The sequence below is a fragment of the Kwoniella pini genome, chromosome 2 (genome assembly GCF_000512605.2).
Source record: "Kwoniella pini CBS 10737 chromosome 2, complete sequence".
NCBI lineage: Eukaryota > Fungi > Basidiomycota > Tremellomycetes > Tremellales > Cryptococcaceae > Kwoniella > Kwoniella pini.
Genome location: NC_091717.1, coordinates 1,243,711 through 1,267,969, shown reverse-complemented (window position 1 = coordinate 1,267,969; position 24,259 = coordinate 1,243,711). Strand labels below are relative to the sequence as shown.

Genomic DNA, 24,259 nt, shown 5'->3' with positions numbered 1-24,259 from the left:
TTATCCTTTTATCCCTGTAAAGATGATATCCCATTCGTTAATGTTTGACTTTTCAATATCGAACAAAATCCTTCAAAGATGCTTTTCTACACAGAAAAATGCAGCGTTTAAACGACAATGGGAATGTACCATATCACTGACCATACAAGATAAATAATATATGTAAAGAAATGAAATGATGTATGTAATCATATATAAGCCCCCTAAGAAATCTAAACTAGAACACAACTTCACAATACAAATCAACCTTTTTCGCTCTTTTTCTACTATACGACAGCTCGTTTATTCTATTTCAAATTCAAGACTCAATCAGCTCAAGTCAATTATCAGATCGAGTAATGAGAAAATAGAAAAAAAAGGTAAAATACTAACCTTCCAACTTAAGAAGCCTTCTTTCTCTTCATCTTGATTAACTTTTCTAGTTGGTCTTGTTCGTCTAGGTTCATCTGAATCAAGTATAATTTCTTTATCCTATAATTTACTAGTAGTTTAGTTATTATGTTACAAATATCACTTGACTGTGCTTCAAATAACTTACGAGACCTGCTAAAGATCTTCTTTTTTTCATACTTTGTTCAATTTCACTTGACCACATTCTCAATTGTTTTAATAATTGATTTTCTCTTATTCCTCTTGGATTTAGCCAATTCATAAGTTCTTTAATCTATATTTTCAAAAAGTCAGCCAGCGATTACTCAAGTTTATTTGAAAAGCAGCTACACACTTACCTCATCAAAAGTTTCATATACAGCCCATTCACCTGCTTTTAACCTTTCTCCTTCTTCATTATTTCTTCTTTCTTCAACATATTCCTCTGTTAATTCTTCTTCAACAATTAACATAGTTGAATTTCTTAAAATAATTTCTTCCTCAATATCAACACCTTGTAAATAAATTCTACCAGTTCCAACATTTAATTTATTTTCTAAAAATAAAGGACTTGAACCAAGTCCATCTAACCACCAAAATTTATTTCCAAATCTATCATTTCCTAAAGGTTTTGATCTTAAAGTATAAATCCATCTTCTAAAATCATATTCTAAATGACGTATTTTTAAATTGATGATTTCTTCTTCATCAATTAATCTTTTCTTTTCAATTGCAATTTGTTTACCTTCTAATTTTTTAATTCTTAATTCTTCTCTTTCTTTTAATAACTTTTTATTTCTTAAATTTTCTTCTGCTTCTCTTTCTAATGCTTTTTCTTTCATTGCTTTACGTCTTGAAGCTCCTATTGCACTTAAATCTTTATGGTCTGATTCAACATCTGATAAACCATCTTCTTGTATTGAAGCTGAATCTTCTAATTCATCTCTATCTAAATTACCATTTCCTACATGTCCATTACCATTCATATTGGTGTGTCCATTCATAGATCTATCAGGTGAACCACCAAGCTCCCCTTTGACTTCCATTGATATATCTCCATCTTCACCTTCTTCTTTGGGTTTTTCCTTAGGTTCAAGAGCTTCCTTTTCAGCTTGGCTATAAGCATAACATCTCAGATCAGCTCAATTCCATCATACATCATGTGGTAAGAAATACTCACACCCTCCTTAGTTCCCTCTTGATCTCAACTTGGTCTTTCCTGACTTCCGTCAAATTCAAAGTCGACTCTTCCATAAATTCTCTCAATGCTTCCGTTTGACCAACTAACTCAATCAAGAAGTCTATGATGTCTAATTTATGAGAATGATGTAACGTAGGATATCGTTTTTCGGGTTTGGAAGGTATCAAACCCGCTATACTCCCAGTAGTGGATCCTTTAGGCGCAGTAGACCAAGTAGGTCGAGTAGGTGCAGGTTTATCTTCAAAAGTCAAATGAAGGATATTATCCAGATAATTCGGTAAGATCTCAAGTGTTGCTTTTTCCCAGAGACAACCGATTAAAGAAGATTCCCAACCTTTTCTTCCATCTTTAAAGCTCAATTCTCTTGTTTTCCAACTTTCAGCAAGAGGTGAGACTATTGGTGTAAGAGTTTCGGTTGTAGCACCTTTACGCCCTTCCCAATAATCCGTATCGTTATCTGGTTCTCCCTCTTTTCCGTAATTCGAAAGTGGTTTGACCGGATCATGTCCCGCTGCTAAATTTGCGGTCAATGCATTGAGCAGCACTGAATGAATCTCCGTTAATAGCACTGTAGGATCGGTATGATAAAGGGATTGTTCAAATTCGTCTAATGTGAAAGGGGATAATCCAAGTGGATTTCTGAATACAACAAGTTAATTAGCAACCTGACTCAAAGTCTAGTCTCATGTGGGACAGGCTCACCCCATGACGTTCAGGAAACTCCAAGTCATCAATAACTTTTCAAATTGATCACCAAACGGCAATGTCTTCTTAGGTATAGGTCGCACTTGAATGCGTCCTGCAGGTGAATCCTTCTCTTCAGACCATTCGACCAAAAGGTCTATATTGATGTGATTAGCACTTATCAGATACAGGAAGAAAGTAATGGGCAAAGTCACCTTCAGCCGGATATTTGAGAGCTTTCTTCTTTCTTCTCTCCTCTTCTTCTCTTTCTTTCTCCTTCTCGCGATCTCGAGCTTCCTTATCTTTCAACTTTTCTTCGTCTTTCAATTTCTTCTCTTCATCTTTCTTCTGCTTTTTCGATTTTGGTTTATCGTCTTCTTCCTCATGCGTTATACCTAACCTTTCTTCTCTTTCTCTTTTCCTCTTATCCATTTGTTTCTCTTTATACCTTTGTATACCTTGACGAATTTCTTCTGACATCTCAGTTGGAAGGCCATACCTAGCTGCAACGGAAGGTTTCACAAGCCATGGTGAATATACTGCTGGATCTCGAACAACGCAATCACGAATAAATCTCTTTAACATTGCTCGAGAGAAGTTTATTCGGTCTCGGCTAGGAAAAGAAAATTATGAGCATCATCTTTTCAAAGTATTTCACGATATTAAGTGAGATTTCATAGCGACTTACCTGATCTTATCACATTGTACTTCCATTGTACTTCCCATCCATTTTTCGCCTTTCCCATCTTCTTCCTCTTCATCATACGGCCCATTACTCTGACCATTGGCACTAGCATATTCAGCAGCTATACCTTCAGGATAACCTTCTTCAATCAATCTAACGTTGTAAAAGTATTTAGAAGGATCATCTTTCTCATTCACTTCTTCAAGCGGTAATGTTAAATCCGTAGCGTAAGGATGTAAGATTGGCTTTGTTGGATTAGATAGGGATGAAGTGGTAGCGAGTGAACGCGGTGGAAAGGTTTTTACTATCCTTGCTAAGTATTTATCTCCATCTACATCCACAAACACCTCTACAAAACCCCACATTTTGTCAGCTTCGATACCTCATCATACCATGAGAGTCCGTAGAATGAAGAAAATCAAGACTCACTCTCTTGATCGAAAAATCTATCGTGGAATCTCTCAAATATCTTATCTGCCAAAGTATCTAATTTACCTTCAATTTCTACAAGATCACAAACGAAATGTACTAAGATGTCAGCGCCTGCCTGGAGAGCAAGTTGCGAGGCAATGTATATTGAAGAGGGACATACGGAATTGAACAGCACTCAGAACAGCCTTTTTAAGTTGTCTAGGGAACCTAGAATGTAATTGACGGACTTCTTTTTGTTCTGATTGTAGTGCTGTATAGAAGCTTAAAGATGATTTACCAGATACTGTGTATTCAATTGGATAAGCTGTAAACTCTCGTTGTAATGGCTTTAGGGAATTTGACTTACCTTCACATTGGAAGAGAGGTTGAGCGTAAAATGCCCTTCTATTGCAGAATGATCTGGTTTAAATTTGTTCAATCAGTAATCGTAATCTTCGCATCATCTCTGTTAAAAATTGTCCAAAGAGACTGAATGCGCATTATGAATACTCACTCATAGTCCGTAAAGATTTCTCCAGTTTCAGGGAGATACCAACATTCTTTATCACTACTTTTCCACAAAGGTTTATTTTCCAAACCATTTCCATTTCCATTTGATTGATCTCCATTAATTGATATATCTCCTTCATTGGCATGTTTACCATTTGTCAATTTTTGAGATTTTTTACCTTTACCACTTGGTCCTATATTATCTTTTGTAACTCCATTCATCTCCCCTCTAAAGACTGATAATAACTTGTCTAATTGTTCTTCTTCATCTTTTCCATCATTCGGTAAAGGTGTTTCTACCTGACCGGAAGAAGAAGAAGGATCGGATGTTAATGAAGTTGATGGAAGTGGCTGAAGGACCGCTGAGAGCGATGGAAGGGGATGATAGATTACTGGTTTACGCTTGAGGAGTGGCATCGTGATTGAGATCTAGTCTCCGAGGATGTAGTACTGGCGGAAGAGGATAGATGGAAGCTGGGGTTGAGATGACTCGTTAAATGCGGTCTGATTGATTATCCACTATGCTATTTGTTGAGGTGATAAGCTCGCAATTGTGAAGATATGCTCGATATGCCTTAGCATTCGATGATCCAATTGTTCGTGGAAGGACAGCGAGAGAAGCTCATGAAGTTGCAGCTCTTCGACCTGTAGATTTTTTCTTTGTTGACGAATGAAATTACGCGTCGATATATATATTCATGTATGATACAAATGAATATGCTTTGTGCTTGAATTGATGAGAAGTCTTGAACCAGTCTGAAGTTGCCAGTCGATGATGCAATGTACTGATAATTAGATGAGTGTGTGATGATGGTAGATGCAAGGTATATACAAAGGCAAGAGAAGATGTCAAGTCAAATGGGATTGATGTAAGTAGATACAAGGTTGAGAGATGAAGAGAGGGATGGGAGGGGGCATACTCCATCTCATTTGGAATCGCTTAATGAGTCAAAGGTTAGGTAAACCACTTATCGATCATGGTGGCACAACAACCCATCTTAGAAGCAGAGCTATATTTATCCTGTCCCAAGAAAAAGCACATTTTTGCAAACTCTCGGTAGCTTATGAAGACCTCTCTTTGTCTCTAGATATGAGTTTCATGCATGATTATATCAGAGATAAGTGTTATAAACGCGTCTTAAAATGAGTTGTTATTTTGATGTTGTTATATAGATTTGTGGGATTTTTCTTCTAAGAGTGGCCGAAAAACATCGGAAAATTAGGATCAATCAAGGCGCGTCATATGGAATCAAAAACGTAAACAGACATTAACTGCCACTTTGAATTAAATAACCGAAACCCCGCACTTCCCAGTATACCTACTAGTTATATTACGCACTGACCACATCAACGTAAGGAACAAGCTGCTTAATATGATAGATAGACATCATAAGAACTTGTTCCTTTGTTATTGTCATTGAAGTTGTCATTGTCATTCCCACTATCAGTAAACTTATATAAAAACAACTCACATCGGTCACACTTCTTCCCAATAGGAAACAGCCGGTTTTAGTCAGTTCAGAAGAAAACAAATCTCCCTTGAAAAGGATACAGGAAACATAACGTGAGTCTCATTTCTCTTACATTCCCTTCCTCCACCTGACATGACCCGTTCCTTCACTTCCATATGAATACTATCACATCACATCACATCGAAAATACCAACAACCAAACACTCCTACACCTCAAAAATCTTCAACACTCCTCCTGACTCACTACATATAACACGCCCTCACTGCAATCCAACCTACCTGAAAAACCCCTGTCCTTCTTGATCCCTCAAACTTGTCATCAATTGCCGTAATACACACGTACACACCTATACACATCTGCGTATAATTTGAATGTCTCTCTTCGGACATGTTGGACATCAACTGACTTAGTCACCAAATTTGATCTACCTAAATTGCTCGTTCTCATCATGTCCGACGTCGCTACTCCATCAACAGCAGCTACAAACAAGCGACCAGCTTCCCCTTCTCCTTCAGCAGATAATCAAGCTCAAACTGCAGCTAAGAGAGCAAAACCTGACGCAGAGTCTGAAAAGAAAGAAGAAGCTACAAACGGAAACGGAGAGGAGAAAAAGGAGGAAACAAAGAAGAAGATGGATGTAGATGCAGAGGGGTTAGTTCACCGTTAAATACCGTTGACCCATGAATATATGATCCTATGCTGACACGGGAGCTCAATCGGATCAGTGCCGATGCTGGCCCCTCAAGTACCCTCGCCCCTCCTCCTGCTTCTGTCCCCGCCGCTCCTGTCAAGTCCGAAGCTCCTCCTCAACAAATTTCTATGAGATCTCTTATCGTTACCCAAGATGCAAGTATCATCATCGGACGAGGTGGTGCTCATGTCAACGAAATTAGAGTGAGCTCCTTTAATTACACCTGTGTGTCGCCCGAGTTGACAATTTGACGCAATGGACAGGAAAAATCAAGCGCTCGAGTGACTGTATCCGAATCCATCCCTGGTAACCCCGAAAGAATCCTCAATGTCTCTGGTCCTTTAGATGCTGTAGCCAAGGTATGTCAGCTCTTACGTGCGCTTTCATAGACAGATGGCAAAAGCTGATATTACAATTATAGGCGTTCGGGCTCATCGTCCGAAGGATCAACGATGAACCATTTGACGTTGCATCTGTTCCCGGGTCTCGTGCCGTCACTATCAAATTCATCATTCCTAACTCTCGAATGGGTAGCGTGTGAGTCATCAGAACTGGCAAAACGAGGTCAGGCTGATTCCGAGATCTCGGCAGTATCGGCAAAGGTGGATCCAAGATCAAGGAGATTCAAGAAGCATCTGGAGCCAGGTTGAATGCTAGTGAAGCTATGTTACCGGGATCAACAGAGGTGAGCTGTGTCACGACCAATACTCCTTGTTCCCATCAGCTAACGGATTTGACGGAACAGAGAGTCCTATCAGTATCCGGAGTCGCGGATGCCGTCCATATTGCTGTCTACTACATCGGAACAATCCTCCTTGAATACCAAGAACGAAATCCAGGAGCTGCGAGTGGTTCTTATCGACAAGTCGGGGCCCGCGGTGGACCAAATGGTTCCGGTGGCCCCGGTGGTCCTGGCGGTCCTGGAGGATCGTCTGGAGGTGCACCTCAATTCAACAAAGATCCTAACGCTCCTCCTCCACCTGGCATGCAAACTCAACAAATCTTCATTCCTAACTCCTTGGTCGGTGCTAGTGAGTTTAACAACGTCTCGAGGACAATTTGCATAGTTGTAGGAACCAGTTCATCGCCGACTAATCGTATCATGTTCGTAGTCATTGGTAAAGGTGGATCCAAAATCAACGAAATTCGTGGACAATCGCAATGCAACATCCGAGTGACCGACCCTGGAACAGCCGCACCTGGTACTGTTGCCAACCCAGAAGAGAGATTAGTGACAATCACCGGATATCCCCATAACATCAATACTGCCGTTTCGTTGCTATATGCCGTGAGTACCTAATGCTTCCCCAATTTCACTTGCCATGAGCCAATACAAGGATAGATGCTGACTGAGGAGAGTTCCGACAGCGAGTTGAGCAAGAGCGTTCAAAGATTTTGGACCAAAACCATGCTTAGATGGGAAACCTTAAGGTTGATCGATAATTGTATATCTAATATGAGACAAAATGAATTCCTAAAAGAGGGAAAGACTGATATGACAATTATCATTTTGAGCTTACGGGATCGCATTGATTGTCCTGAAGCATCCAAGTATTTGCAACTCACTGATCCTTGCCATCATCATGAGCTGATCTCTGTCCGCCTGCATACCTTGAGCAAGCCCACAATACGATTAGATCATTTCACGAATAAATCTGGAATCGATAGTACGCAGCAACCTATGTAAAGGGTTGTAATTCGGTCAATTGATTCGTCATTTTGTGTTCCGGAAAAGTGGTAACCGAAGGCGATTACGATAAATGATCGTCGTAAGAATGCACAAGCATAAAAATAACCTTTGTGTTTCAGCATACATCCCAACTATACACGAACACAGCATTTGATCTCTTTTTTCCTCTTAAAAGTCATCTGCTTTACTCTCCTTCTATTCAATATCATGTAGCTCATGACTCCCAAGTCTCATAGCATAATAGTCTGGCTGGGTAGCAATAACAAACACACGCAATAATTGAAACGACATGATGGGTAAAAAGGATCGACTGAAAGCTCTGTTCGCTAGGACAGCAAATACCCAGGTGAGGTCATGTTATACCAATCGTTTGGTACTGATTTGACTATATTCGCTCAACGGTATTGATTTTAGGATGAATCACTTTCTTATGCACGGTCACCGAACGTCGATCCTACTACTTCAGACAATAGAATACCTATACCACTTTTACCCCTCCAACATACCGCCAAACCATCACCTAAAATACCTATTGAAATAATTCTGAAAATTGTAGAATACTGTTCAGATTCTCTTGATTGCTTAACAAAATTGGCTTTAACAAATCATGAAATTTCAAATTTAGCATTAAAATTAATATGGTACAATTTAGAATTAGGCAAATCTTCTAAACATCCATTTCATTTAACGATTTCTAATAAAATCAATAAAATAAAATTCAATAATAGTTCATCATTATCAAAAATACCATCTAGAAATGAATTACAAAATTTAACAAAAATTATAAATTGTTATTTTGAAAATTATAATTATTTATTAAGATTTTCATCAAATAAAAATCAATTTAAAAATTTAAAAATTTTAAAAATACATTTAAATAGTTTAAAAGGTTTACCAAATAAAAAAGGTAATTCAATCAGAAAAGAAAATTCAGAAGATATTTTATCTAAAAATTATGCAAAAAAATTACCTTTAAATTTTAAAAAAATTATTTTTATTGGATTACCTGATCCATATTATTCAAATAATTGGTATGCAAATTGGAATGAAAAAGGTTTTAAACCTTATTTCAATCAAGATGATGATGATAAACAACAAAATATTAAAAAAATTAAAATGAAACTCTCAGGACCTAAAAAAATTGTATTTCAATTAAATGATAAATATACAGATAAATTAATAAATCATATTGAAAATATATTTAATGAAGCTAAATTTCCAAATTTAATTCAATTAGATATTATTTTTTTACCTAAATCAATTAAAAAAGGTTTTCAAATTAAACAAGAATTTCAATTATTTGTAAATCAATTAATTCAAATGTTAATTCAAATGAAAAAAGGATATCCTAAAATGAGAATTAGATTAATTAATATTGGATCATTAGATTCACGTTGGATGGGTATATCATCTAATAATAATTATCTTCTTTTTAGTACGCCTATTAATCTCACGAATGAATCTATCGAACCTATTTTTATTGAAAATCAAGAGGAATTAGAAGAAAGGAAAATGTTATGGTTAAAAGATTATTTACAAAAACAAGCTAGAGCTAAAAATCAGAAAATCCTTGATGATGCTGGTTTTTCAATCATTAAAAAAGATGAAGAGGGAAAAGAAGTAGAGAAGAAAATTTACAATCAGGAGATGATTAGCTTGAAACAATATAAGTTAGAAGAAGAGATTGAATCCGATTAGGTCTATCAATAGATCAGGATGGGAGAGGAGCATGAAATCTGCACGTACTGATTGGTGTTATGAAATACGCAATGGCGGTTTTGCTTTGTCAAATGATAAATGATGAGTTATGTATAACCCAGTCAAATCTGATGAAAAGTCTCTCTATAATATAGCAGGGATAGCACCTGTATCCTTTAGTCTACGAGAAGCCACGATTCAAGACCCAGACCTTTATACGCAAACTAGCCTTGTTTATGATGGTGCTCGTTGAAAAAGATATGAACCCAAACCAGAATGTGGCAAGTTTTCACAAAAATTGCAATTTCTCTATAGACCAAGCTCACAAAACTTGTTACGTCTTGTATTTTCAATTACACTTTGCTGACCAAGTAAGATATTATATACAATTTTCACAAGATCTTTACATTTTTCAATGAACAATAATATCATATTGATACTAGGTAAAGAATATATAACAACTCCATCCTAATTTTTTCAAAGACGTCACGATTCAAACTTCAGAGCTAGCATACTATAAGACAGGACTGAATGAGAAGCAGAAAGTTGGATAATAAATTTAAAGTAGAGGGTGAATGATGGTGTAGAGAACAGTCCGTATGTACTTCTCGATTTGAGCGTGTATGTGTGTGGAAAGGGTAAAGGGAAGAAGGTGTGATTAGCATGAAATGAACATAAGTTGGTAGAAAAATGTATTTTATGTGTGGCGATTGCTGGCTTCCTGCGCATATTGCTCTTTTTACTATGGCACAGACATCTGAGTGCAGTGAATGGAGGATAATCTGAAGTGAGTTGGTCTGTGTTGGCCGCCTCTGCAGGACATTAGTGTAAGGTTGAGTCCAAACCTCTAGATTTTGGTAAGTCATTCGGGTTGGGTTGGACTGAACTGGTGACTTGTCCAGCCGCGACTAAAATGAAACGTCAGAACAATTTAATATGATCGGACTCTTGGTGCAATGGGGAATCTAGAAAAGGATATCATGCGATTGTATCGTGTCTAGATACCCTAAAGCTATGAGATGGAGGAATTTTTCCCTCATTGTACTCACAGCGACTGGCGTGTTCTTCCACACGATCATTATGGTGTTTGTGCAGTTCCTTGATTATCTGCAATGCTCGATAAGTTTTCATTTGATCCATGATCTCCTCGTCCGTCAATGATTGGATGTCTTTAACTTCACCGAGCTCTTTTAACGTGTATTCTTCGAATTTTGTACGTCCACGCCCTTCGCTGACGAGGTTCCACCAATCTCTAGCTCTTTTAAGATTAGAAGCTTCAACGCACTACAAAATCAGTAGAAATGAATAACAATATGTGTCGTGAAGTCGACATGTGTTGAGTAAGGGAACCCAGATTTACAAGTCGAGCGAAGTGAAGACTCACCTGCGGAGTGTGGCGGGAACCTGGACCCGGGCAAGTATAATCAAACTTGGAATGATCATGTATTTCACACGTAACGTCAGCGTTGTGGATTTGCCTTCCCACGGCTGCTGCCTTTGCCGTTAAAAGCTCTGCTTCGTTCCGATCATTTATTTGGTATGTTTCCCATGGTCGAGGTTCCGGTGGAGGGATTTCTGGATAATACGAATAATCCGTTCCAGGACCGCTTGAGTCAGCATGTCTGGAATTGGGCTTGCTCTCTTTAAGCCATTTATTCCACCTGATGTTATCGTTGGAGGGTGGACCTCGATTTGTTCCTGTAGGGACGATAGGGTCAGGTAATGCAGAGGGCCAAAGAGATGAAGTACCACTGGGTGTATGAGCCCCGCGATCTGACGGGGTTAGGCCCCCTGACGACGGAGTGTGGTAATTATCAGCAAAGCTTGAGCCTATATGTGAGAAAGCGTATTCATCCCTCGCGAGGTATGAAACTCCTTGAATTGTATCTTGCCCATTCCCAGAGCTGACGGAAGGATCTTCAGGTACGGGTATCCCGCCAGTGCTACTGACGCTGTCCGCATAGGGGTGAGCATTGACCATGTCACTAAGCCGAGCCTGTTGTGCACTTCTAGAACTGTGATCACCCTCTTGGGGTCGTTTTGACATGATGATAATAAAATAAGACAAAGGTTATGTAAAGTCAGGAAATAGTTCTGACTAGTCGCTTGTAAGTCTAGCGATTATTTTGGGATGAGGAATGGAATAGGTGGGGGGAAAACTGTAGTGAAGATAGGGTTTCTGATTTTGAGAGGGAAATCATTGCCTTTTATATCTGTTTGTAGCTTTGACAGGTTCGCTTAGATGATCACCTCAAAAGCTTATGACGACGATCTTTTCCAAGACCGCTGCATAACGTATCAGAACAACCCTTTGATTTGCTCGGCACGTATGCCCCACTTTGAAGCGAGCAAAGGAGATTCAAGAAGGCAAGTGAGCTTTATGAAGAGATGTTGATATGACACGACTACAGTGCATGATCCGTCCGAAAACGATCAAAAGAGAATTGCGGATAATTTAGACGCCTAGACTAATTTCGTCATTGACCTGCTTTGAGGGTTTGTCTCTGCTTCAGCATCCCACAAAGGGGGTCAAGAAGACGATCGCTAACCAGAAAGGATGGTCAGACAACTTGCTTTGTTCGCGTCCCCACTCAGCGAACATCGAATAAGATTGAGAGATTCCTGATATTTTAAAAGGATGCCAATGTGTTTTTGCTTTGTCTGTATGCTCCACAGGCTAGTGCATCCAAGGTCGAGATGAGAGCAGCTATTCTGTGTTTCTGAAAGGTTCATCATTTGTAATGACATCTTTCTGGCCAGATTCTGTCATTTTATGCAAATTATCGATGACTTCATCCTTCTCGGTGATACGCGAAGACTCGTTCATGCGTTTTATACAACAAAGGGTCCTTGATACTATCTTCGTCGCCCTGTACCCTCTAAAATTGAAGAGGAGACAGGTATATTCTCTATTCTGACGTAATTGAATTAGTCAAATCAGGCTGACAAGGCTATTCTACCTTCGTCGGGCTTCGGTTTTGGCATTCTAACGAATAGTAGCAAGATAAAGGCTATCATAGCGGTCACCTAAAAATTATGCAGAGATCAGTGAAAGCCTTTATACAAGGGCGAGGAAAGAGACTATAATCTGAAAAACTGTATATTTTGACTCACCCCATTGGCCAAGAATACCAAAGTAGGTTTACCTTGTTCACTCAAAACTGCGAAAATATTACTAAACAATGAAATCGTTGATACCTGAGCAACCTTTTCGATTAGGGCGATCGCACTAAGCGCATCAGCCCTTTGATGAGGTTCGACGAAATCTAATGTAACTCCTTTGCAAGCTGCACCTGTTGCACTAGCAAAAGGTAAAACACCAGCAGCGAGATATAAATGCCAACCTTGATTCGAAAGGGTTGTAAGACCAGTGAGTAAACCATCAACGAAAATTGACCATCTGAGGAAATACAAGTCAAAGGTAGATCCATGTTGAATATCAGTTGGTTGTCGAGCTTGATCTTCTCTAGGAGCGCCAATATCATCAGGTTCCTCAGCTTCAATAGGTCTTTCGGGATGTTCTTCCGATGCTGCACCTGTAGGTACATCTTTTCTGTGTGAAATTAGGCGTCGACCGTAGGTAATTATCCAAGGAAAGCATATTGATAAGAAAAAGGCTCGTATCAAAAGGTTGCCCGACTAAACCGAATACCATTTGGCGGTTAGCACATGACTTATTCCGGATGGTGACCAAAGATGTGATTGGTCACAAATGTGATAAGAGTTGGTCGAAGCAGTATAAGAACTTACAAGCATCATACCGCTTTCACTAGGTGTGAAATCGAAAACATCCGTTCCCACAAGTTGTAAAGCTAAATGGACATAACCTGTGGCCAAAACACTAACAAACGCTCCTGCACCAAGTAAAAGCAAATTATAGTCTCTCTTGAGTCTACCATCGGAAGTCTCCACAAGCTTCGGAATGAATAATTTCAAGGGAGCTAAAAATGATTGTTTCTTCTTCTCCTCGGAATTTGTTGACTCTTCCTTCTTATCAGGTGGTAGGTAAGGTAAGAACAATGCTCCAAATACGGTACAAAAGCATAATAGGTAGAAAGCGCATTGAAAGGGAGCTAGTAAACCATAATATGTATATGCTAAACCGCCCACTATTTCCAATAGCACGAATATTAGCTCACCAACCCGTAAGAGTGAATAGAGAGGTTAGATGCAACTTACGAGTATACCCTAAAGAACTCCCTAACATGATCATACCAGCTAAAACGCCAAATTGCTTCGTACGTTCTTCGGCAGGTACTAGCATCGATACAAAAACATTACTAGCAATTTGATATCCACCTGCTGAGCCCAAGATATTGAATAATTGAGTTGATTGAATAATGAGCATACCCGTTCCTGCTCCTGTCTTGATAGCGTACATCTGACAAAGATTTCGCAAAGCTGCCCAAAAAGTCTGTTGAAACATCGTAGCTTTTACTCCAAATTTCTTAATAGACCAGCCGGAAAGGAACAAATTCGCTATCACTGTAAGGTTTCATCGTACATCAGCAAAATGAGCTTTGTCCGTATTTTCAAAGTCACCACGAAAGATCAGTAGGGATTCGACACAACTCACTAGCAGATACAGTAACTGTACTCATAATTGCAATTTGTCTTGCTGTTTTTGCTTCAACATAAGGTATATTACATTTATCTTTGCCATTCCCATTCCAAGTATGAGTTTTGTGATATTCTTCACATGTCATTACTCTGAATGCATATATCAAGGTGGTTTGAGTGAAAGCGAAAGTCATAGATAATAATGTTGAAGTGAAGAAAACTCTTGGAACAGGTCCAAAGAAACCACCTTCCTTTTTCGTTTTTGTAATAGCATCGTCGCTTTTTGAAAGAAGTAGGGAAGTATTTTCATTCGGTTCAGTATCAGGTTTGATAGTTGATCTTGTTGACGAAGACGCTGATGAAGAAGAAGGTTCGGTATATGATTTTATAGCTGACATCGTAGTCGCTTTGCTATTCCTATGCTACTCAAGAACAATCCCCTGATCATATATTTCTTTTTTGGTGAACTATCATGCGAAAGACAGCAATTTTGATAAATCAAGAAATGAGAATTTACTTGATGCTTGTTTATACTTATCTCGCTTGCAACGGTACTACTTTTATTAGCTCTACGAGCGATGGCGTAGGATCGTGTGCTTAGAAAAAGATAAGTTTAGCGTAAATCATCGGTCAAACCCGAAAGTGGAATTCACCGCGAAATAGGCTTAAACCGATATCAGCAATCATGCAGCCGATAAGGGGAAATGGATGGCATGCATATTTCATAAGTCTCTCGTCAAGAGCCAGTGCACGAGATTATATGGGATCAGACAGGTTGGTGCTACTTATGGTGTACTACCAATCGCGCCGTTGACTTTCTGTGATTTTCATTTGGGCGACGAACGGACACGTCGAAAACAGGTCTTAGACGGAACCGTTCGTGAGATGATTCAAGGTTCTACAATCGCATGACCGCGCCATATCGAGATCCGTTGTCTGGTTATGCATGAGCAGATGACTGCAGGCTTCCTTGGCTTGTTCGTTGTCTGTCCAACAGCTTGAGGTTGATCACTCACTATATTGGCTTTACTTACGAGCCTCATTGTAACTAAGTGGTACGCTCGTATAAATTCTCTCGCCCTCCACTTCTCAAGGTTGTTGAATGAATGACAGGCAATTGATGAACTTTCCAAAACAGCCTCCATTTAGACTAAACATATAGCAATCCGCCCTTGTCGAGATCAGCTATATCTACATCGCCCAGAGTCCGATCCAGGAGGTTATTCAATATGGCTCCAAAGTCAAGTGCTATTCCAGCCTCTACGCGTCGTGCGAAACGAATAATCCAATCTCCCAGTTCTTCATCAGGAGGGTCTACCCCTGTAGTCACTCCCGCGAACGTACCTGCATCAGACAGAAGTTTACGAACAAGAAACAACAAAGCTCCAATACCTCTTGATGATAGTGAAGTTGAAGAAAATACATCGGACGAAGAGGCAGAGGAGGAAGATGCTGAGGGAGAAATAGAAGAAGAAGAGGAGGATGCTGAAGGTGAAGTCGAAGAAGGAGGGGATGTTGAGATGGGTGCAACACATACTGATGTGGAAAGATCACGTCGTAAGTACTAAGCATCGTCTACTTTATATGCTGGGAGAAGTCAATTTGCTGACGCGAAACAGTATCTTCCGCAATTGCTTCTGAGGATATACCTCTAGATGATGAAGAAGAAGATGAAGATGCCGAAGGAGAAGAAGATGATGAATCTGCACCACCATCAAAAATATCAAATACTCCCGCATCAGTTCCGAAGATAAAATTAAAATTTGGTGCTTCGACTTCATCGACTCCTGGTGGATCAGAAAAGCGACCAGGCAGACCAGCAGGAAAGAAAGGTGCTAAAAAGGTAAAGAGGGTTGCAGAAGATGAATTTGGTATGTCCTCGACTTTAGAAGAAAACCAGCAGCATTGATTGCAAAAAGACTGATAATCGTACGTCAAATAGCTGAAAGTGACGATGAATTGTTACTTCGTGATGATGAAAGTATAATGTCTTCAAGGAGGAGCTTGAGTCCGACTAAGATGACTGCACGTCAACGGGCCAAAGGGAATAAGGATTTGCAAGAAACCTTACTACAGTTACCCAATGGTAAGTTTTACACCTGAGTGGATTTGAGATCATCGCTCACGAGCTATCCCGATGCCGCTTGCAGAGGTCTCCGGCAAAAAAGTGATTTTGACCGAGGCTGAAAGGATACAAAAGCGAGAAGAAACAGCTAGAAGGAGGAAAAGGCAGACTGAGCAAAAATTGCAGGATGAACAGGTATATCCGCTTTTATTATCGTGGCGCAAATCCAATAATCGATAGTGATACTGATGAGACGAAATTATGTACAGGACGAAACTATCAATCGATTATTACGTGCTCAAACGTCCAAATCACGTTCGAAATTGGATCAACCTTCTCCCGGTATGGACGGCGAGCTGCATTCAGGTCAAGTCTCACCTTCAAGAAAAGTGCCATCTAACCCATCCAATATGATTAGATGGTCAAGCACAATAAACAAAGATGGAGAAATTCAGTTGAGAGTCGGTGCACCTAAGGAGAAAGACCATTGGATATCACTGAGACCCGAAGCATACACTGAACCATCACAATCTGTTATCAAGCCTGAACAAGCTGAAGTACAACCGAGGGATTCGAGAGTGAAATGTGATGCTCCAGGTTGTGAAAAGGATAGGAAATACAGGAGCACTAAGAAGTTCGAAGTCGGGGGATGTTCATTACCACACTTGAAAGCAGTTGAAGCGACTCTGCAATCCGCCACCCAAGTTTAGCTAAAGGTCACATGGAATTACTTGTCTCTGTAATTTATTGTTGTATGAATATGTGTCTAATATGTTGTGTGCACTATTTCAACCAAGTCACAAGGCATGCTTTCCGAAAGCGGATTAAGCTCAATCTCAATGAAGAATAATCCCTAACGCCTTTTAATGGATAAGCACCTTGAATAGACAGCGATATCCTGCAATCCAAGTAAACCAACATTGCTCTTTCAAAAACAAAGTAACGTGGTCTTGCAAGAAATAGATGTCCAGATATCTAAACAATCTCATGCTCTCCATTCGAGACTTATCTCACCAAACCAAGAGAACGACGAAACAAACAAGTTGATATAGCCGAAATCGCTTCATGCAAAGTTTTTGGTACAAGGTAAAAGATCCCAATAAAACTACCTTCATACTAATAATCCCATTATGATTTGGCGAAGTTTTGTTGTGTTTTCGATTTATGCGGTCTTTTCACCTTGAGCGACCTTGGAAGCGATGGCAGCGGAGACAGCAGGGTTGATTCTCTGTTTGAAAGGTTCATAACAAATGTCAATTTATGTAAATACAGTCGGTTGAACAAATGGTACATAAGACACTTTACTCACCTTACCATCCTTGAAGACAGCTCTAGGAGGGGGAAGTCTGTTCTTTCTAGAGTTGATAGCTCCTGGTTTGGCGGATCTAACTCTGACAACTAAAATATTTTGCGACACATATACGAAATTAGCTGAAGATCATTGTAAAAATGAACCTAAAACGGCCCACTCACTCTTGGCGTGGATAGCACATGAGATACAGTAACAAAGTCTGATGTAAAGTTTTGGTAAAGCGTATTCGGGGTAAACTGAGGCTTCAGATAAATCTCGAACGGCAGCAGCTTCAACCATGTTCTTTACAGTGAATCTCTTGATGGCTTTGTCCTGTTACGATTAGGAATATAGTCAGCAATCTATAACGAAGAGCATTGAGATCATCCCGCATGATGAGCACCGTCCTTCTAAATCCCTTTCCCATTATTTTTCTGATTGATCTCCAGATCCAATTGATATCGTATCATTGTTGAGCATGTCCCATCAGATGCTCTTGCACATCTTCGCATACAATGTTACACCTATCCACTATCCTGCTCCTCAAAGCCCTTTACTTTCATTTCCCTTTTCTTCTTCTTCCATCCTTCGCCAATATAGAGCTCATTCTCCATCTCCAATAATCCAGTTAAAACGTAAAATCCGAACCCACCTTAGGAACACATCTTGAACAGTTTGAACATCTAACGAATTTAACGTGTCCTCTTCCTTTCTTGTTTCGGCCACCGCCTCTTCTTTTGAAAGTCATTTTGTCGGTTTAACTATTATGGTTTCCAGAAAAAGTCAGCTGAAGCCTCTTTTTTTCCTATGATCTGATAGTAGGGGTTGGATTGTCGTTTCTCTTCTATTCCAACTATCCAAATATCCGTGTCGATGTATCCAAAAAGAAACGGGGACACCTACAAAGGTCTTAAAGTTTGGCGACTTGAAGACTGATCCTAAGAATCTATAATTATCAATTTATGAATACACGAATTGTGATATCCTCCCAAGCAAGCAAGCACGAAGGGTCGAATGGCAAACCTCGAATCCAATGCCAAAACGCAAAGGCCACCGTACCATTCACATACAGGCATAAACATACATACAAAAGAGCAGGACGGAATCAAATGAGCCATTCAAGTGTGGCACCAGAAACACGGTTGACTCTAAGAGACAGCTGCATCGGTCATAAGCTAACGCCGATATGCGCGAGCTATGAATATCTGAGAAGATCATCCCGATTGCAACTTTGATTAAGCGAGCACTTCGTTACCTTCCCGAGTGCGTCTCGTAATTCCTGTCTGTCAGCCGACTACATGTCTGGAGAAGCAGTCATTACAGCGATACCGCTCTGTACACAGTCGTAAGGGTGACCATCTTGTGGTTCTCTGTTGGTTTATATGCTTTTTTTATCGATCCGATCGCTTTACACACTTCTCTTCCTCCAGTGTTCACATGCAACGACATATCCATCTCCAATATCGCACACGAAGGGAATGGGCCATCTGCTGCAACGTATGATTAGAGGCTGTATTCTCGTCGGAACTCCCATTCATATCGATTTGTGTGCCGACAACGCAGAGATCTTCTGGATCGCTCCTTACATCATCCAATCAGTCCATATACCCTTCCTTCCATAGTTTCTCTACTTTGAGCAAAAGAAAGAAGCAAAAGCAAAAACTACAGCACCCGGGATTCCCAAGTGGTCCCCCACCTTGGTACTAACCGAGCGATATCCAACTTAACTGCGGGGAGCAGACGGGACCCGGTGCTTTCTGGATTCTATGGCCGTAGATGAAAATTTACAGTGCTTATTGGCATCATATACTGCTGACAGACAGGCATGATTGAGGTGTCTATGCAAAATACGGACGTATCTGTTCCTGCTGAAGACTCGGTTCAATAGTTTTGCACCAAATCATATAATACAAACTATAATACCATATATATAATCTATCAAATCTATTAAATCTAGATATTCTAAAATTTAAGGCTTAACAGTTAAAAGGGAAAATACTAATTTATCTGCAACTTCATCTACTATTTGTTTCAAACTTTTAGCTGATGATTCATGACCTGCATCCTTATATATCCTTCCTAAAATCAATTTACCTTCTGTAATTGAATTTGGTTGTTTATTTTGAACTTCAGCTAAATATTTAAGTGAATGACCAGGTACAACACGAGTATCATGATCTGCTGTTGTAATTAAAATTGAAGGATATTTAATATTCTTTTCAGATTGTACATTATGTAAAGGTGAAGTTGCGAATAAAGTTGGGAAATCTTTAGGATTTTCAGGTGATCCAAATTCACCTGTCCACATTCTTCCCAAAGTCTATACCACCCACAAATCAGAAAAAAAAAAGCAATGCAAAATAGATAATAAAACTCACAAATTTATGAAATCGAAGTAAATCTGTCACTGCAACATCGGCGAAAACTGTATTGAATAATTCTGGATTTCTGTTTGTAACAGCAGTGACCAATAATCCACCATTAGAAGAACCGTATATCGAAGTCAAAGCTGGTGTAGTTAAGCCTTGAGTTTGAAGGTATCGAGCAGCGTATGAGAAATCTTCCCATGCGACATATCGTTTGGTTCCAATAGCAGCATCATGCCATCTTTTACCGTATTCTCCACCACCTCGAATACAAGCGATTGCCACTCTATGAATTGAGCAATCGAAATCAGCTTTTACAACCTTACAGAGAGCAAACAAAATTGTCGAAAACTTTTACTTACATACCTCGAAGGTTGCGCATGTAAGAAGCGAAGAAAGCATCATAGTGAGGAAGCATAGGTGCGCAGTATCCACCATAAGCATGTAAAAGTGTTGGTTGAGGTTTTGTCAAATCCAAATCATGAGGATGGCATATGAAAAGTGGAATTTTCATTCCATCATGAGAATCATAAAATATCTGTGAACAAACCAAATTTTCTTCAGATTCATCTTTATTTGATTTTGTTCCCAAAGAGCTAATATCAACTTCGAAATTATCACCTTTAGGTACGATAGTACCTTTCAAGACGTAAGAAGGTGCTACCCAAGTATCTACTGAGAAATAGAAATCATCTGAATCGTATCTTGATGAAATAGGTTGAATTGAACCATGTTCAGGTATTATCACTCTTTCAGAATTTGAAATTTCAAATTCTTCTTCAGGTATTGGGATTTCAATATTATTATCCAGATCAATATTTCCCTTAGTGTCTACCGAATCGGCAGATCCAAGTTGTTTACCCGTTAATCCGTTGATGAATACCACAGAAGCACAAGCATGTTTAAGGTAGACAAGAACGAGGATTTTGCTTCCTACGAGTTGACCAAATTGTAATTGATGACCTTCGCTGTTGACGGGTGTAAATTCCTTGATAGGTAAGATTGAATCAACAGAAGTCTCATTCCAATCTTGAGTATCGAAAGTTACTATTCGCCCAGCTGGGTTGCCGTCAGCTGTCGAATAGAAGAAGTGTTTCTCTGAGGTCAACGATCCAATATCTACATAAAAATTTGCAATTTAGCATATTATAAATCCTGAAACGAAGTAAAGACTTACACTTCGTTTCACCTGTAAAACCCTTTGAAATCCATTTTCGGTTTTTCTTAATTAGCTCTTCGATTACTTTACCATCCGCCTTGTTGGGTCCTTCCGGTAACTCAACAATGAACAACTCGGTCTCAGGACTGGTATTTCGATATAAATCGAAAGTGAGGAAAGACCGTTTCCTCGGCGAAGCCGAGTGATCAGAAGATACGATATACGGTTTGCCAGCAAAAGCCTCGGCGAATTCTCCTGTGAAAGGTAGGACTGCTATATCGGTTGATTGGGGTTGACCAATTCGATGGTAAAACATTCCGTATGAACCGTCCTCTCGGAAAAGTGATCCATCTTCGGTATTGTAATCCATGATCCGTTTATATATGTATCCCTGTATCAACGTTATTCAGCACAGAGCCCATATCATTATAATATAAGCGAATGACTGACTTCCTCGCCAATCCAAGTCACTCCAAAGGTGAATTTCGAACCTCCTACATCCTTTTCGATAGGTTGTTTAGTGGTAGTATCGAATACTCGAATAGATTGCCAGTCGCTCCTGCATAGTCAAATAAACTTCTAATCAGTATATATTCGACCACTTTAAAAAATGCAAAAAATGCATCATTTGGAAAGGTTTTTCGTATGCTCGTCAAGACATACCCTGATTCTTGTAAAACAGCACACCACAACTTTCCTGAAGGACTAAAAGAATGAGCATAAATAGAAGTATTTTCTTCTTTATTTAAATCAAAGAAAATTTCAGGTCCATCATCATTATTTGACCAAGCAGGTTCTTTTCCAAAATGTTTTTCTAAATTTTTTGATCTAACTAAAATATCTCTTGGCCAATTACCTTTATTAAAATTCCAATAATAATTTCCATCTGATTGTTTTTGTGGAGTATCCATTCTTTCATGATTATAAATCCCTTCGATTGCTTTTTCTAATTCTTTTCTTAAAGGATGATTTGATAATTTCGGTATAGATAACTATATTCTCCAATAGAAGAAATTAGCTTAAAAACCAATTCCCAGATATTTAGTTTTTCTTACAAGTAAGAAAAATTTCGAAATATTTAGGAAAAAAAAAAAGATTTACCTCATTTTGATCTTTTACAAATTTGATAGTAGATTTAGCTTCTTGTTCTTCAAGTGATCTCCAAGGATCTTCAACTTTAATGCCAAATATATCTTCAGTCACACCTCCATCTTTAGGTGGTTCGGGATAAGCGACCTCTGGACATTTAGAAGCTGAAACCTGTACAGCTTGAGGACCCCAACTACCTTTAGGCACAACGAAAGAAGAGGTTGTTTTATTATGTGATATCTCATTAGATGTTTTGGATAAAAATGATCCAGCTAAAACACTGTGCAAAGTCATGACAAATTTCTTATATACAATTGATAGCTTACGAAATAGTTGATGTAAACAAAATTAAGTAAATTCTTTATCAGATAATGCAAGGAAGAAAAATGAATTCAGCGAGTTTAACGAGACAACATCTTTTATGTACTTCTTATTCTTCCTCCTCCGAGCATCTAAGCCCCACTCCAGCTGTCCCTTTAGTTATGAACGCTCAGCGCCAACTTTTGAGCGAGAGGGAGCTTGTGGATAGATATGACAATTGGAGCCCATATCAGCAAAGATAGACTGACAATTAGTCTTCCGGCGCTATATTTTTGATTATATCATTGCTGCGGTATCAGGTGTTTCGAATAAACATAAAATATTACAAATTAGCGTAAGACCGAAGCGGAATCTAGCTTCTTCTCCAACGTAGGATAAGAGGCGCGCGCTGTTCTTCTTTTCCTATCGCAAGATAATAATAATGCCTTTACCCTAAGTAGGTTGTTTAGGTCAAACCCGAAAACCAGTAACGGCTTTTAGTCCGATAACTTAAGGATTGACCTAAAAAATACGCATGCCGAACAAAACACATCTGGGTTCTGATTCTGAATATTTTGATAGTAAATTAATATAGCGGGCGCAACTCGTTCTTGAAAATACGATTATATATATCCTCGAAGTTGAGTTTGCCCTAGCTGTAATCTCGCACAATCCGCACTTTCTCCAAGATATTCCGATTTGAGAATTTCCCGCCCTGAGCGGGGGTCGTTGAGCGCCTTTATCTTCAAGCTTTTATCGGTAAGTTAAAATAACGTAATAGATATTATTGTCGCGTTTTGACCATTCAGATTGATGCGATATCATGATTTCCCCCAAATTATTGATAAGTGATACTCAGTACATGTATGATAAACAAATCTCTATTCTTGAATGTAACAGCATTATACCTGTGACCAGTACTATAGTATACATCGAACTAAAATGACTGCCGCAGCTCTCTCAAATGGAAATGGAAACGATAACGGAAACGAATTGTCATCAACTGCTGCTAAATCGGCAAACCCAGCATCCGACATTAGATTATACAAAAATCGAGCATCATATGCGTTACCTGCTGCTTTAAGCATATTTCATGAAAATCCTGTTGCTCATGTCGCTTTTATACATCCTGGAGATCCTATCGAAGGAAGTAGTGGAAACGGTAGAGGAGAAACAATCATGAATATACCTCTTATAACGGTTATAATGTTTACAGGAGAAGACGAGGATGATAAGGATGATTATTCAGTTTATTTACATACGTAAGGGGATTTCGTCTTCTTCAACTAAATCTTATCATACTGACGGTTTAAACAGTCATAGACATTCTGGATTAGTAGAAGCTGTTTTGAGTGGTAATCATAATGTAACAGCTACAACGACAAAAAGTATGTAATTATTTTCATTTCGATCACTTATTTAAATTTGAACTTAATTAATATTTTTTTGGTATTATATTTAGTCGATGGTATGATTTTTTCACCAACAGCACAAGATCATACATTAAATTATAGATCAGCTACTTTACATTTAACAGAAGGAAAAGTTTTAAATGATGAAATTGGATCAAAAGATCATGAAGAAAAAAGAAAAGCATTAAGTTTAGTAACAAATACAGTAACTGATTATAATAGAATTAAATTAGTTGGAGAGCCAGATGATTTTAATACAAAAAGAACAACTGTAATTAAATTTAAGATAAAAAATTTAAGTTGTAAACAACGTTTTGGTGGATTTAATTCAACAAAAGAACCTGAATTAGACATTCCTTTAGGTAAAGAAAATGATCCCTTTACTGGAATTGTTCCATGTTGGACTCAATGGGGTGAACCTTTAGGATATGGAAAAGATTTAGAAAATATTAAGATTTTAAAAAATGAAAAAAATGAGAAAAATAAAGAATTTGCTGAAAAAGTCGCTTGGGCAAATGAAGATATTGCCATTGAGGGTTTGGGTAAAAAACGAAGACCCTTGTATCAATTCTGAAAGATGATCATTTTCTTAATTGTATAATCCT

The 24,259-nt window shown here is 38.8% G+C and overlaps 9 protein-coding genes and 1 non-coding gene across 10 annotated transcripts; 4 read left to right on the top strand and 6 right to left on the bottom strand.

Moving 5' to 3' along the window:
- Positions 1 to 266: 266 nt before the first annotated feature.
- Positions 267 to 4,277, bottom strand: I206_101808 (uncharacterized protein; the record flags this gene model as incomplete). The annotated part of the gene is made up of 12 exons (XM_019157930.1): positions 267 to 287; positions 373 to 471; positions 539 to 664; positions 729 to 1,485; positions 1,550 to 2,209; positions 2,273 to 2,411; positions 2,470 to 2,867; positions 2,943 to 3,288; positions 3,369 to 3,443; positions 3,532 to 3,654; positions 3,718 to 3,770; positions 3,865 to 4,277. The coding sequence occupies 12 exons, from the start codon at positions 4,275 to 4,277 to the stop codon at positions 267 to 269; spliced, it is 3,210 nt and encodes a 1,069-aa protein (XP_019008543.1).
- A 1,504-nt stretch (positions 4,278 to 5,781) lies between these two features.
- I206_101807 (uncharacterized protein) lies at positions 5,782 to 7,440 on the top strand (the record flags this gene model as incomplete). Its single annotated transcript, XM_019157931.1, has 8 exons — positions 5,782 to 5,984; positions 6,059 to 6,227; positions 6,288 to 6,383; positions 6,446 to 6,561; positions 6,616 to 6,709; positions 6,770 to 7,055; positions 7,137 to 7,312; positions 7,393 to 7,440. 8 exons carry the CDS (start codon positions 5,782 to 5,784, stop codon positions 7,438 to 7,440), a joined length of 1,188 nt encoding a protein of 395 aa, XP_019008544.1.
- Positions 7,441 to 8,003: 563 nt separating this feature from the next.
- Positions 8,004 to 9,412, top strand: I206_101806 (uncharacterized protein; the record flags this gene model as incomplete). The annotated part of the gene is made up of 2 exons (XM_019157932.1): positions 8,004 to 8,060; positions 8,129 to 9,412. 2 exons carry the CDS (start codon positions 8,004 to 8,006, stop codon positions 9,410 to 9,412), a joined length of 1,341 nt encoding a protein of 446 aa, XP_019008545.1.
- Positions 9,413 to 10,234: 822 nt separating this feature from the next.
- Positions 10,235 to 11,459, bottom strand: I206_101805 (uncharacterized protein; the record flags this gene model as incomplete). The annotated part of the gene is made up of 3 exons (XM_019157933.1): positions 10,235 to 10,320; positions 10,462 to 10,696; positions 10,797 to 11,459. The coding sequence occupies 3 exons, from the start codon at positions 11,457 to 11,459 to the stop codon at positions 10,235 to 10,237; spliced, it is 984 nt and encodes a 327-aa protein (XP_019008546.1).
- An 890-nt stretch (positions 11,460 to 12,349) lies between these two features.
- On the bottom strand, positions 12,350 to 14,370 carry I206_101804 (uncharacterized protein; the record flags this gene model as incomplete). Its single annotated transcript, XM_019157934.1, has 5 exons — positions 12,350 to 12,439; positions 12,527 to 13,051; positions 13,163 to 13,521; positions 13,592 to 13,897; positions 13,989 to 14,370. 5 exons carry the CDS (start codon positions 14,368 to 14,370, stop codon positions 12,350 to 12,352), a joined length of 1,662 nt encoding a protein of 553 aa, XP_019008547.1.
- An 831-nt stretch (positions 14,371 to 15,201) lies between these two features.
- I206_101803 (uncharacterized protein) lies at positions 15,202 to 16,747 on the top strand (the record flags this gene model as incomplete). The annotated part of the gene is made up of 5 exons (XM_019157935.1): positions 15,202 to 15,529; positions 15,592 to 15,843; positions 15,915 to 16,058; positions 16,123 to 16,232; positions 16,307 to 16,747. 5 exons carry the CDS (start codon positions 15,202 to 15,204, stop codon positions 16,745 to 16,747), a joined length of 1,275 nt encoding a protein of 424 aa, XP_019008548.1.
- A 452-nt stretch (positions 16,748 to 17,199) lies between these two features.
- I206_101802 (40S ribosomal protein eS26) lies at positions 17,200 to 18,076 on the bottom strand (the record flags this gene model as incomplete). The annotated part of the gene is made up of 4 exons (XM_019157936.1): positions 17,200 to 17,265; positions 17,347 to 17,435; positions 17,511 to 17,661; positions 17,981 to 18,076. 4 exons carry the CDS (start codon positions 18,074 to 18,076, stop codon positions 17,200 to 17,202), a joined length of 402 nt encoding a protein of 133 aa, XP_019008549.1.
- A 912-nt stretch (positions 18,077 to 18,988) lies between these two features.
- Positions 18,989 to 19,103, bottom strand: I206_101801. Its single transcript, XR_002021936.2, has one exon. It is a non-coding gene; the product is annotated as a 5S ribosomal RNA (ribosomal RNA).
- A 194-nt stretch (positions 19,104 to 19,297) lies between these two features.
- On the bottom strand, positions 19,298 to 22,236 carry I206_101800 (uncharacterized protein; the record flags this gene model as incomplete). Its single annotated transcript, XM_019157937.1, has 7 exons — positions 19,298 to 19,648; positions 19,707 to 19,980; positions 20,057 to 20,813; positions 20,872 to 21,244; positions 21,304 to 21,412; positions 21,517 to 21,845; positions 21,955 to 22,236. The coding sequence occupies 7 exons, from the start codon at positions 22,234 to 22,236 to the stop codon at positions 19,298 to 19,300; spliced, it is 2,475 nt and encodes an 824-aa protein (XP_019008550.1).
- Positions 22,237 to 23,184: 948 nt separating this feature from the next.
- Positions 23,185 to 24,228, top strand: I206_101799 (uncharacterized protein; the record flags this gene model as incomplete). The annotated part of the gene is made up of 3 exons (XM_019157938.1): positions 23,185 to 23,504; positions 23,560 to 23,630; positions 23,705 to 24,228. The coding sequence occupies 3 exons, from the start codon at positions 23,185 to 23,187 to the stop codon at positions 24,226 to 24,228; spliced, it is 915 nt and encodes a 304-aa protein (XP_019008551.1).
- Between the last annotated feature and the right edge of the window lie 31 nt (positions 24,229 to 24,259).